The 12,862-nt window shown below is 37.8% G+C and overlaps 3 protein-coding genes and 1 pseudogene across 4 annotated transcripts; all 4 read right to left on the bottom strand.

Moving 5' to 3' along the window:
• Positions 1–2,584: 2,584 nt before the first annotated feature.
• On the bottom strand, positions 2,585–4,404 carry LOC113291096 (putative F-box/LRR-repeat protein 23). Its single transcript, XM_026540668.1, has 2 exons — positions 4,361–4,404; positions 2,585–3,413 (listed from the first exon to the last, which is right to left on the bottom strand). The coding sequence occupies exons 1-2, from the start codon at positions 4,402–4,404 to the stop codon at positions 2,585–2,587; spliced, it is 873 nt and encodes a 290-aa protein (XP_026396453.1).
• Positions 4,405–4,541: 137 nt separating this feature from the next.
• LOC113291095 (putative F-box/LRR-repeat protein 23) lies at positions 4,542–5,540 on the bottom strand. The gene is made up of 2 exons (XM_026540666.1): positions 5,203–5,540; positions 4,542–5,088 (listed from the first exon to the last, which is right to left on the bottom strand). Exons 1-2 carry the CDS (start codon positions 5,538–5,540, stop codon positions 4,542–4,544), a joined length of 885 nt encoding a protein of 294 aa, XP_026396451.1.
• Positions 5,541–5,684: 144 nt separating this feature from the next.
• Positions 5,685–6,825, bottom strand: LOC113291094 (annotated as a pseudogene).
• Positions 6,826–8,106: 1,281 nt separating this feature from the next.
• Positions 8,107–11,363, bottom strand: LOC113288424 (putative F-box/LRR-repeat protein 23). Of its 2 annotated transcripts, none has more exons than XM_026537454.1 (3): positions 11,277–11,363; positions 10,734–11,103; positions 8,107–9,000 (listed from the first exon to the last, which is right to left on the bottom strand). In XM_026537454.1, exons 2-3 carry the CDS (start codon positions 10,778–10,780, stop codon positions 8,367–8,369), a joined length of 681 nt encoding a protein of 226 aa, XP_026393239.1. In that variant the 5' UTR covers positions 10,781–11,103; positions 11,277–11,363; the 3' UTR covers positions 8,107–8,366. The 2 variants fall into 2 exon arrangements, with proteins under 2 accessions (XP_026393239.1, XP_026393240.1); XM_026537455.1 differs by having other exon boundaries at positions 10,734–11,099; positions 11,277–11,325.
• Positions 11,364–12,862: the final 1,499 nt, after the last annotated feature.

Here is a 12,862-nt window from a genome sequence, read left to right as displayed (position 1 = left end):
AGAATGAAGAAAATGATAATCACATACCAATAAGTTCATTATTTCTTTCTCGAACCTTGTGAATCAATTCAGAATTAGTTGAGTTCTCATCTTTAAGTTTGACATTCTCATTTTTCATCTTGAGAAGCTTCCTTTCATAATCCACAGAAATTGCGTAAGACAAACGAGCTCCCTGCGAGAGTGTCAAAGAAGCATTATAAGTAAAAGGAGGGGATACTAAGAAAAAGTTAAAAATAAAATTGCGAATATTACCATAGCATTAAGTGTAAATTGGAGATCTGGTTTTATCGCAGAGGCAATTCCACGAAGAGATGGATTCTCCAAGTTAGGAGTGATACATACATTTGAGACCATTTTAAAGGCACGATCCAATCTTTCATGATCAATAGTAGTCAGCATATTCCTAGAAAAAATGTTTAATAACTCTTTCGCATAAGAATCAATTGATGAATCTTCTTCAAGAGCGAGAATGTCATCACTAGTGGATTCCAAACTTGAGGAAGAATCATATCTTTTGCGCTTCTTAGAGAGATCATCCATGGACGAAGTCGTTTTGGATGAAGACTTAGACACGATTTTCTTCAGAATGCTCTTACCTTTGCCCAAAGTCTTATCACCCAAAGATTTCACCTACGCGAATAACCAAGATAAGAAACAGAGGCAACAATATTGTTAAAATTAAAAAAAGATGTTTCTTACTTTCTTATTCTGTGAAGGTGATGCATCACGTGAAATTTTGGCCTTCTTAGCAGCCTGCAGAGAAAAATACAGGAAAATAAGAAATTAAAAGAAGGGTTATGCGAAATTGAGAATACTTATGCGAGAATTACATACCACTTTCTTTGTCTCACTCTCGGGCAATGCGAACTTTCAAGGTTGATAAGAAGAAAGATTATCGGGAATCGGAAGATCAGAACCATCATCAGCTTTACCAGAAATGTAGGGACCTTCTAAAATAGTGAGACAATTAAGCCAACTTGAATCATTAGATCTGCGAGCACTGTTATTGGATTTGTCATTCCAGTCAACGTCTCACATGATTCTGTTATCTTCAGCAATGCCGTCTTTTCTTCTTAAGCGAATGGCCCATTTGGTTGAATTACTTTTCATAAGCCCAACATAATAATGATTGAATAAATTATCAAGAGTATATTCAGTGGGATCAATAACTTTATCGCGATACAATTTGTTTCGGACCTCATAAGGGTAAGAGGACTCTAATCCAGCTGCGCGACGAGAATATTCCAATGCTATTCTAATCGCATCACCACTCAGTTGAAATATTCCCCGTGCGAATCTCTCATCAACAAGAATTTTAGAAAAGAGGAATTTCATGGTTATAAAGGGAAATTGGAAGAATTTGAAGTTGCCCTAATGAAACAATGACCCTCTGATTACTCCACTGTTCAGAGTTGATCAAATCAAAATTAAGTTTGGAGGAATAATCAGTTGATGGAGGAAGAGAAAGTCTATAACCTTTCGAATGAAGTTCGTCCTTTAATTTGGTAAATTCTGTCTCCATCTTTTTACCAGTAGGAGCCATTAAAGAATGGGAATGGAGGTTGTTTAATAAAGAACAGTAGCAGAGAAGACGAAGAAGAGTAAAATAAATAAAAAGAATGAAGAAGAAGATAAAGGAAGATATATAGGGAAAATATGTCCCATTTTTTTAGCGAGAAAAGTTCTTCTCATTAATGCGAGAAAATGAATGGATAGAAACAAGCGGTTAAAAAGACGTGTTAAAAAATGAATGGTTAAAAGGACACGTGTAAACAAGGGAAGACGGAATTCCATAAAATTGTCGGCAAAGCAAAATGTGAAAAGACAAGCATATGCGATAATATAGGGTGAGAGTTTCTCATATCGCTCACCCTGTAGAATAAGCGAAATGAGAAGAGGCAGAATGTAGGAGTGAGATATCACACGTGTTAGTAAGTATGCGAAGTGAAGACTATATAACTTAAACGAGGGAGATCGCACACAACAAGGTTGAGATGACGTAATGGATGATGTCAGCAAAGTCACGAGTAAAGTGTGAAGATCTGTGCGAAGTATGGTCTGTGCGAGAACAAGTGATTGTACATGAGCGAGTGCATCGCATAGAGATTCCGAAAATAAAGGATCTCTTAGCTGTCATCCACTATGTAAGATCTTATATAAAGAGGAGAGGTTATTACTTGTGGAAGAAATCTAGTTAGTGAGTGTTAGATAAGAAATCAGGAGTGAGAAAGTAAATCGAGGAACAAGTAAGATTGTTGTGATACTTGTATCCATCTTGTAAACCGACTTAAGTCTTGATAATCAATGAAGAGTTTAATGATGATTACCTAATATTGATTATAGTTATAGTGGAACGTGGTTGTGAGGAAACTTACAACTACATACAGTATATCACAAAATGAAATCTCTCAGTTCATCCCATTTCATGTGCGTTTTTAAATTGGTCAGGACTCGACATTAGAACAATTTCATATTTCTAAACAGGATCGACACAAAACAGAAGGAAACACAATTCAAAAATGCAAATGAATCAAGCAAGTCACAAATCCAATTTTTTTTTTTTTTTTTGAAAGATACAATTCACTTACTTATCGGCAATGTACGCTAAAAGCTCATCGCTACCCGAACCAACCATAGTGAGCTCAACCAACCGGCCGCAGCTCCTATCCACAGCTTCTCTTGCCATCTTTTCCATATCGTACACGTTTTCATCGAACAAATCCGACCAATTCCACATGTCTATAGAATGGAACAGATGAGGCTCTTTGGAAACTTTTCGCCACACAAAACATACTGATTGAGCACCAAGCAAGATATCAATTGCCCCCATGGGATAGAACATCATGAGGCAATTCAACCCATTTTTTGATGAAGCTGGTACCGGAATTTGACTGCTCAGAATGCAATCATTGTCATAGTTGAAATCAGAGAATTGACTAGATCCAACTTCGATTGCATCATAAAATTCATAGTCATCAGTGGAGTCATTCGGGAGTCTTAATTTTATGAGCCTATCTCTACAACTCATCAGTATATCCTCTTCTAGATTAACGTAGAAGCACTGACGGAGGTCAAGAGATCCAAGGTGCATGCAGCCATCGAGAATGGACTCCAAGCCCTCATTGGTCAATCTATTCCCAAAAAGCTGAAGTTGACGCAGTTCAGGCATGTTCCATGCAATGGCTAGTGCCTCATCATCACACTCTCCGTGTGGCCGCCTGTGGCCTCGGTTTAGCCGCAACGATTTTAACTGAGGGCAAGAATTACCAACAGATACAAGTGTATCCTCTAAGAGAGAACAATGGCATATGACAATTTCCGCCAGCATGACAGCTTTGTTGGTCACGTTCATCAATGCATCACCACTTACTTCATAGCTAGATACAAGCCGAAAACATCTCAATTCACAAGACCTGAAAATAAAGCATTTTTAGCCCAGCGTTCTAAAAATGAAATGAACCGTCTACCTAATGAACTGTCCCCTAATCATATGCAATAATAAAATAAAATTAAATAAAATTCGTACTCTTAATTTTGTATGTTAAGACATACTACCTACGAGTAGTGATCTTGACTTTATGCATATCTCTCTATTTTTTTTCTTCAAATAAACGATATCCATGAAGCTTACCATTAGGGGTGTAAATAATACCCGAAAATACTCGGCCTGCATGTATCCGCCTGAGCCCGCCTGTACCCGAAGTAGCCCAAAGCCTGTTATGGCCCGTCATGGGCCACCCGGCCTGGCCTGGATTAATTTATTGGGCGGTCTCGGGCTTTGCGATTAATTATGATGCCCGGCCTGATACCCGGCCTGGTGCCCGGCCTGAAAGCCTTCTATGTGCCATTAATCAAAAAATATCCTCTTAAAAAGACTTAAAAGTTACCATTTTATAATTGTCGATTTTGTGTCAAGAAAAATAAAATATATAATTGTTTTTTTACTTATAATTAACCTTTTCAAAACATTAATGGTAATATATTTTCTTATTAGAAAGTTTATTGTACTTTAATTAATTAGTTATTATAGGCTAAAATTAAAAATTTGTCAGTGTAATTTAAATATAAAATAATACTATCACTTACGATATGCGATGTTGGAAAGGAAAGGATATTGTATTTAATATCGTTCATTTGAAAATTTAAACTTAAAAAAAAAATCAAAATAGTGGCCTGTCCGGCCCGATCTGGCCTGCCCGTATAAAAAGTGGGCTTTGGGCGGTCTTTGGGTAGCAAATTATCTACTTGTGTCCGGCCTGAGTTTGTTTACGGGCTCACAAATATTAAGTCTGGCCTGCCCGGCCTGTCTTAGTTTTTGGGTCGGGCGGCCCGGCCTGTCCGAATTTACACCCCTACTTACCATGTGATAGTAATATCATTTACTAAAGCTCTCATATAAGGCATATATCGTATATTTAAGGAATTTTGAGATAATAACATATTTAACAGATTTTATTACATGTTAGATATAAGATATAAATTTAATCTTCATTCCGTCTTAATTCTAATATGAAACTTATAACAAGTTGTTGATATGTTAACTAAATGCCTAAAGAATCGAAGATTGCCTGCAATTTTGTTAAGGAAATCCTGGTATTCACTCTCAGAGAAATCATAATATCCGTATGTGATTGCATCATCAAATTCGTAGAGTCATTTGGGAGCCTTATTTTTATAGGCGTATCTCCACAAATCTTCAGTAGATCCCCTTCAAGATTAAGGTTGAAGCATTGACGGAGGTCGAGAGATTCAAGGTGCAGGCAGCCATCGAGAATGGCCCTCAACCCCACATTGGTCAATTTATTCCCAAAAAGATGAAGACGACGCAGCTGAGGCATGTTCTCTGCAATGGCTAGTGCCTCGTCGTCACGCTCTCTGTGTGGAAACCTGTAGCCTCGACGGTTGAGACGGAATGATTTTAGCTGAGGCCATACTTTCCCGATAGTTTTAAGCATATCCGCTGAGAAAGAACAGTGGCATATTTCAAGTTCCTCCAGCAGGACGGCTTTCTTGGCCATGTTAACCAACGCATCCTCGCTAACTTTGTCGCAAGAAACAAGCCGAAGACATCTCAAGGAATCACTGCACCTGAAAAAAAACGAAATAAAAATCATCCAAGAATTCACATGAAAAGAAGAAAATCATATTTCCAAAATAAAACCAAACAAATTCAGAGTTATGTTACACTTATCAGCAATATACGCTAAAAGCTCATCACTGTCAAAACGCTCCATAGAAAACTTAACCAACTGGCCACAGCTCCTATCTGCTGATTCTTTTGCCAGTTTTTCCAACTGGTACAGGCGATCTTCAAATAAACCCGCATGTCTCCACCTATTCTGCATATCTAAAGAAATTTCTATAGAACGAAACAGCGAAGGCTCTTTGGAAACTTCTGGCCATGCTGAACAGACTGACTGCGCATTAAATAAGATATCAATAGCCCCTAATTTCAGAAATATATGAGACAGAATATCAGGAGGCAATTCATCCCAATTTCTAACTTCTTCGGCTGATGAAAGCAGAGTTTGATTGTCCATGATTTCTCTCGAGGTTGGGAGTAAATTAAAGGATAACTGCTGCTGCTGCTGCTGCTTTGGTTCAGGAAATTGTGGTTGCACGGATATTCCCAGGCAGAGACTATTTATGTTTTTGGGAAACGTATTTATCGCTTGGGGAGTTTATTAAAATAATAGAGGGTTCGAGAATGGCAACCGTGGTTTTAACCACGAGTGATACCGAGCCACATGACTAAGTTCCCTTGAGTAGTAGATGCGTGTGGATTGATCGAAATCAGAGAAGTAGCTGCGCTTAGAGAATTCATTAGATCCAACTTCGATTGCATCATCAAATTCATAGTCATCAGTGGAGTCATTCGGGAGTCTTAATTTTATGAGCCTGTCACCACAACTCCTCAGTAGATCCCCTTCTAGATTAACGTTGAAGCATTGACGGAGGTCGAGAGATTCAAGGTGCAGGCAGCCATCGAGAATGGCCTTCAAGCCCACATTGGTCAAATTATTGCCAAAAAGACGAAGATGACGCAGTTCAGGCATGTTCCCTGCAATGGCTAGTGCCTCGTTATCACAGTGAGTCTCAACGTGTGCCCCCCTATAGCTTCGACTGTTGAGCCGCAACGTTTTTAACTGAGGGCATGCATTACCAACAGCTAGAAGTGTATCCTCTAAGAGAGAACAGTGGCGTATCTCAAGTTCTTCCAGCATGACAGCTTTCTTGGCCACGTTCATCAATGCACCACCTCTTATTTGATAGCTAGATACAAGCCGAAGACATCTCAATTCACAAGACCTGAAAACAAGACATATTTAGCCCAGCGTTCTAAGGAATGAACTGGATTACGTCAACCTAACAACAGATAACCCAGATCAAAGAACATTCATATGCTAAATTATTTGGATGACAACAGTTGTAAAAACCTTTAAGACCTTGAAAAAAAAAAGAAAAAAAAAAGACAGAATACTTACTTATCAGCAATCTGAGCTAACAGCTCATTGTTACCAAAACCGTCCATAGAGAACTCAACCAACTGGCCGCAGCTCCTATCCACAGCTTCTCTTGCCAGCTTTTCCAAATCGTACATTTTACCATCGAACAAATCCGACCTATTCCGCATGTCTATAGAGCGAAACAACGAAGGCTCTTTGGAAACTTTTCTCCAAGTTGAACATACTGATTGAGCACTAAGTAAGATATGAATTGTCCCTAGTTTGAGAATATATGAGATACAACATCATGAGGCAATTCAGCCCAATTTCTAACTTGTTCAGATGGAATCGGAATTTGATTGTTCAGCATGCAATCCATTCTCCACGGATGCAAGAATTCTCACCTACGCCAGAAATAGCAGAAAGAGAAGAAAAAAATGCTGCTGCAGCTGCTGCGAGAAAGAAGGAGATTATGGAGGTTTTACGAGCAGTATTTATAGAGCTCTTAGATCATTGCTTTAACTTCTTCAACTTCTAACTATTAAAAATTGAAACGCCAATAAATTACTCCAATCTTCTCTAGTCAACATTCAACATCAAAGGAAGAATAGAATGATGTGGTTGTTACTACCAAGAACGAATTTATCTTGGAAATAAACAAAAGAAACATTTCCTATCTCCATCAATTGACATTTTTGGAATAGTAATCCAAGTCAAAGGATTTTAAAATCCCAAAGTCGCAGTGAATCGAATTAGTTTCGAAAATGTTGGAAAGCGCACCGCATGCATGAACTGCACCGAAACGAGGCGCAACCTGGCAAATTATTCTAACCAAACGACGTCACTTTGGAAAAATATGTTTGTCGGTTATTTTGCCGATAAAACAAATTCTAGGTGCAATTGTCCTTATCTCCACAATGACAGTGGTTAAGAAAGATGGATGTGCCCCTTTACCAAGCTGTTAAATGGAGTTGTGCTAGTTCACTAACACTTCTAGGAAGTTTCAAGTGTGTCGTAGATAAATTAGAACGTACTTCCGTTAAAGAAATGCTGCTGCTGCTTTGGTTCAGAAAATCTGTTGGAGACTTCTCAAACACCCATTTACCGCTGGGGAGGACCAAGAATTACCAACATGATGCCACTTTTGTAAACACATGTGATAAATGGGCCAACGTGCCTAAATTTCTTAGGTGCCAACTATTTCTGGATTGTTAGAAAATCGCTGCGATGGTGCCGAACATTTTGATTAGCCCGCATACGGTTATTTCATTCAAACGTGATTAGGGATCCCACGTCAGAACTAAAGGCAAGCAAAAGCTAAATAGGCGTACACCAGAAAGAACTCTATTCTGGCCGAGAACTTGCACCACAGCATTTTGCAATCTATTGCATCCATATTATGCTTTCGATTCAAGAGACTCTACTGCTGCAGTGGCAGTGCTGACCGCCTAAGTCGAAAAAACTTACTAAACCATCGGGTTCCATTTTACGCTAACACAAGTACTCCAAAACTCAAAAGACCATTTGGCAAAATGAAGCAAAACAAAATTGAAGTAAGAGTCGAGGAAGACACTCATTCACTCTGGTCATTGTCAAAACTTCACCAAACTAATGATAGGTCAGTTTCATTATCATCATCCACATTGGTCAATTTGTTCCCGAAAAGATGAAGACGACCAGCTGAGGCATGTTCTCTGCAATGGCTAGTGCCTCCTGTTCACCGTTCTCTGTGTGGATACCTGTAGGCTGTAGCCACGACTCAAAGCCCTCATTGTTCCTAAAACAGGAAACATCATTTGATACAATGAAGAAATCTATCTAAGAGACAAGGAAGTGACACTAGTCACCCATTTCGTAAGAGGAAAACCATTTTGTAAGAGGACACCCATTCACACAGTCATAAACCAATACTTTACAGAACTAACCATAGTAGTCTTGGTCGAATGGCAATTCATTGTCATAAATCAAGTCAGGGTCGTATTGATCGAAATCAAAGCTTGGGTTGTACCCGAAATCATCGTCACTAAATATTCCATGATCTAATTCGGAGTAGCAGCTGCCCTCAGGAAATTCATAAGATCTATCATCAATTGCAGCATCAAATTCACAGTCATCAGTGGAGTCATTAGGGAGCTTTACTTTTATAAGCCTGTCTCTACAACTCTTCAGCAGATCCCCTTCTAGATTAATGTTGAAGCACTGACGGAGGTCCAGAGATTCAAGGTGCAGGCAGCCATCGAGAATGGCCTTCAAGCCCACATTTGTCAATTTATTCCCAAAAAGATGAAGGTGACGCAGTTCAGGCACGTTACCTGCTATGGCTAGTGCCTCATTATCACACTCTATGTGCGGCCACCTGTAGCCTCGACGGTGGAGCCACAACGATTTTAACTGAGGGCATGCATTACCAACACCTATAAGTGTATCCTCTGAGAGAGAACAATGGCATATTTCAAGTTCTTCCAGCATGACAGCTTTCTTGGCCATGGCAAACAACGCTTCACCCCTAACTTGATGGCAAGATACAAGCCGAAGACATCTTAATTCACCAGACCTGAAAAACAAATCATTAAAGCTTCCGCAATAGAACGTGTGTGAGAAAAAAAAAATTGTACACATAAGATACACATCCAAAATCCCTGAAATCTTTCTCCAACCCTAACCTCTATGACCAACTTGTAGATGACATGGCATAGTTTTGGGTAGACATCCTCTTGCTCGACCTCTTGTTCTAGAGGTTCACATAGAGGATGTCTACCCATCCTAGTCATCTTTCCTTACAAAATTAAAACTACAATGATTTCTTTCTTCCATTTTTTTCCAACTGAGATTTTTTTTTCCTTCTTTTCACGAGCCACCGAGAAGCGAGCTACAAACTTAGTATCATGCAGTCACACAATACTTTGAATTAATCATGTTTGACCAATACTAATCATACAAAATAACCAAAAAAAAATCTTCACATTATATCAAACAGATCTAAAATTTCTAGTAACAGATAATCAAATTCAATCACGGCAAGAGAACAAAAAACAAGATCTAAACACTCAAATTATCAAAACATACAATCATTTTAATGTTTGGCAACCATGTAATCTAGAACATGATTTATGTAGTTTAGCCATCCAGTGAGATTACACCTACCGTCAAGAATATGGCAATGAACAGCCTAATCATCACAAAGCCATAAAGAGTAAGATTACCAAAGATATTGTAGAATTTGAAACTTAGAAAAATCACTCAAACATGAAGTCATGAACAGTGAAGTGTTGCTCAAATTTAGCATGATTCCAGATGAAAAATACATAAACCCCGAACTAAAAAACCAACCCACTTCATCATACCATCAAGTATGCTTCAAAAAAAAAAAAAAAATCCACACATCAAATGGAACGATTATGAGCTTTGTATATCACACTGGAAATTTCAGAAATGACCATAATATCATGGAATGAACCCCAAATTCCTGAAACCAAAATCTAAGGTCACTCTAAAGGATTAATTGAGAGATTGATTCCATTAGAGCCTAGGCCATTATCGGAATAATCTAACCCCACTTTCATAATTCAGTCAGAAGAACAGTACAGTTTCCGGCAGAAAAAGGAAATTTGATATTTTTTGGGTCAATAAATACGAAATAAAATCTTGTATACATTTGAAAATAAGAGATGGCTAGGTAAAAATGCAGGTGGGTTGGAGATGAAGTTTTTTTTTTCCTTATAGTGTCAATAAAGTTGTTATAAAATGTATACCGACAAATCAAGGCCCGAAACCTAACAACCAATATCCAGATCAAATGATGTAAATGTTTTTTTTTTCCATGTACTCATCTTTACTATTTTAAGATGTTTGTTCCAAGTACCCCAAAGTATTTTCAAGAAAAAGGATTGATCAAAGGATAAATCTTACACAACCGATAACCATGCTAAGAGTGGTACACCACAAACAACAAATACTTAAACTCAACAAATAAAGTACACACTGTAACTACTAGGCCTTTTGAAACCCAAGGTTGACCTATAATTCCAAGAGCATAAAATGGCTGATCAAATGCATTATACTACCTCCTCCGTTGTAACAACTCTCTAATAAACTGTCATTAAAGTTGTTCAAAAATGTATACTGACAAATCAAGGCCTGGAACCTAACAACAAATAACCCAGATCAAATAATGTAAATGTTCTTTTTTTCCAACTAGTCATCTTTACTATTTTACTATGTTTGTTTGTTACCTTAGTCGATAACCTAATCCAGAACAAAACAAATTGACAGATCAAATTCACTTACATATCAGCAATATGAGCTAAGAGCTCATCGCTACCAAAATCATCCATAGCGAAGTCAACCAACTGGCCACAGCTTCTCTTGCCATCTTTTCTACATTGTACAAGCTATCATCCAACAAATCTGATCTATTACGCATTCTATAGAACGGAACAGCAGAGGCTCTTTGGAAACTTTTCGCCACAGAGAACATACTGATTGAGCCCTAAATAAGATGTCAATTGCCCCTAATTTCAGAAATATATGAAATATAACATCAGATGGCAACTCAAGCCAGTTTCTAATTTCTTGTGATGGACTTGGCTCTTCTGCAGAAATTGGAGTTTGATTGTCCATATTACAGTCCATGCTCCACAAATGCAAGAATTCCTACCTAACAAGAACACAGATGAGAAAATATTAAAATTTAGCTGAATCTCTGAGGTTTCAATTTGGGATTTCTAGGGATTAATAAAACACTTAAAATTCATTTTTACTGATTACAGAGAAGCTAGGGCAAGCAAATAAAATCAAGTGATATAAGAAAATTTAAGTAACTGCTCTTACCTTGGTATAAGACGAGAGATCGCTGCTGTTTTGGTTCAGGAATCTTGTGTTTCGACAAGACGAGATTAATTTTAGTAGAAATTAACGTTTAATCCCATTATTACTGGGCTTTAGACTGTCTGGTCCTACCTTCTCAGGCCTAATACCGGGAAGTTCATTCGAGTCCTTATCGCCGGGTGGAGGCACATTACTGCTTTTCTAACCGCGTGTAATCACTGAGCCAACGTGTCTCACACCATACATTGGCCGTGAATGCAAATGGTCCATTTATTTTGTGGATTCTCATTTTCAAAAACAATAATTCTAAACATATGGTGTCAGAAAACAAAATAAAAACCACCCCTCACATGCCTTTTTATGGTGGGCAAGTAGCCCCTGCTAATAGTAGGAAATACCTAATGGTCCTAGGAATAATATATTAGAGGGAGTTTAGTTCAGTTGATTCAGTCAACTGTCTATTTGGTTCTTTTTTAAAATATATATTGTTGTTGGGTCCTAGAAATTATTGTTTGGTCTTAGGGTGGACAATACTTATGCAGAATGACGTCATGGATGATGTAATTCTCCTTTTATAGTGGCAGAAATACCTTTTATTATGGGACCATATTGTTAAGATATGGTCAAGATATGATATATCTTGACATTATTGTGTTTGTTATTTGGTTGTAACTGCATATATATTCTTTCTGTATATATCCTAGATATTGTTGGGTGTATCTTTTATTTGCCTTATCTAGTTGTTAGGTGTATCTTTTATTTGTCTTATCTAGTTGTGTAAACATGTATAAATCAGGCTTTTGCCTATCAATGAAGATAGAGAGAATTATTCTCACAACTACATTAGAATCTCTATGCTCATGTTCATCATGGCATCAGAGCTAGGAAAGATCTGAGAACCAGTTTCCGCTGCAATACAATCCAGAGAAAATACAACCCAAAGAAAACATAGTAATTATGTCAAGAGAAGATTCTCAACCTATCACTATCCGTTTTGATGGAACCAATTACAATCACTGGTCATTTCTCATGAGGAGTTTTCTTAAAGGAAAGAGTATGTGGAAGTATGTCGATGGTATATAAAAGAAACCTACAACAAGCAGTTCTGTTGAAAAAGGGAAAGAAAATGAAACACATAAAAAGGATCCAAAAGAAGAATGGGTAATTAACAATCACAGGATTCTCACTTGGATTGGAAACACAGTCATTCCTTCCATAAGCATGCAACTCACAAGTTTTGAGGTAGCCAAAGATGCATGGGATTTTCTTTCGAAAAGGTACGCCCAAATCAACTTTGCTCAGAGGTATAAACTCGAACAAGATATTAGATCTTGAAACAATCGCATGATCAGTCTATTTCTGTTTTTCATTCTGAGATGTCTTTAATCTGGAATCAATTAGCACTCATGGAACCAATATGGACCGTAGATTTGGAATTGTGGCAGAAGTATAGAGAGGAAACACGTTTAGTTCAGTTTCTAATGGCTTTGCATGATGAGTTTAAGTCTGTTAGGGCATCATTCCTTCATCGTTCACCTCTTACCACGGTGGAAGTTGCTTTGTCTGAACTTATTACAAAAGAAACAAGG

Source organism: Papaver somniferum, chromosome 6 (assembly GCF_003573695.1).
Source record: "Papaver somniferum cultivar HN1 chromosome 6, ASM357369v1, whole genome shotgun sequence".
Classification (NCBI taxonomy): domain Eukaryota; kingdom Viridiplantae; phylum Streptophyta; class Magnoliopsida; order Ranunculales; family Papaveraceae; genus Papaver; species Papaver somniferum.
This window is presented reverse-complemented; position numbering and strand designations above follow the sequence as displayed.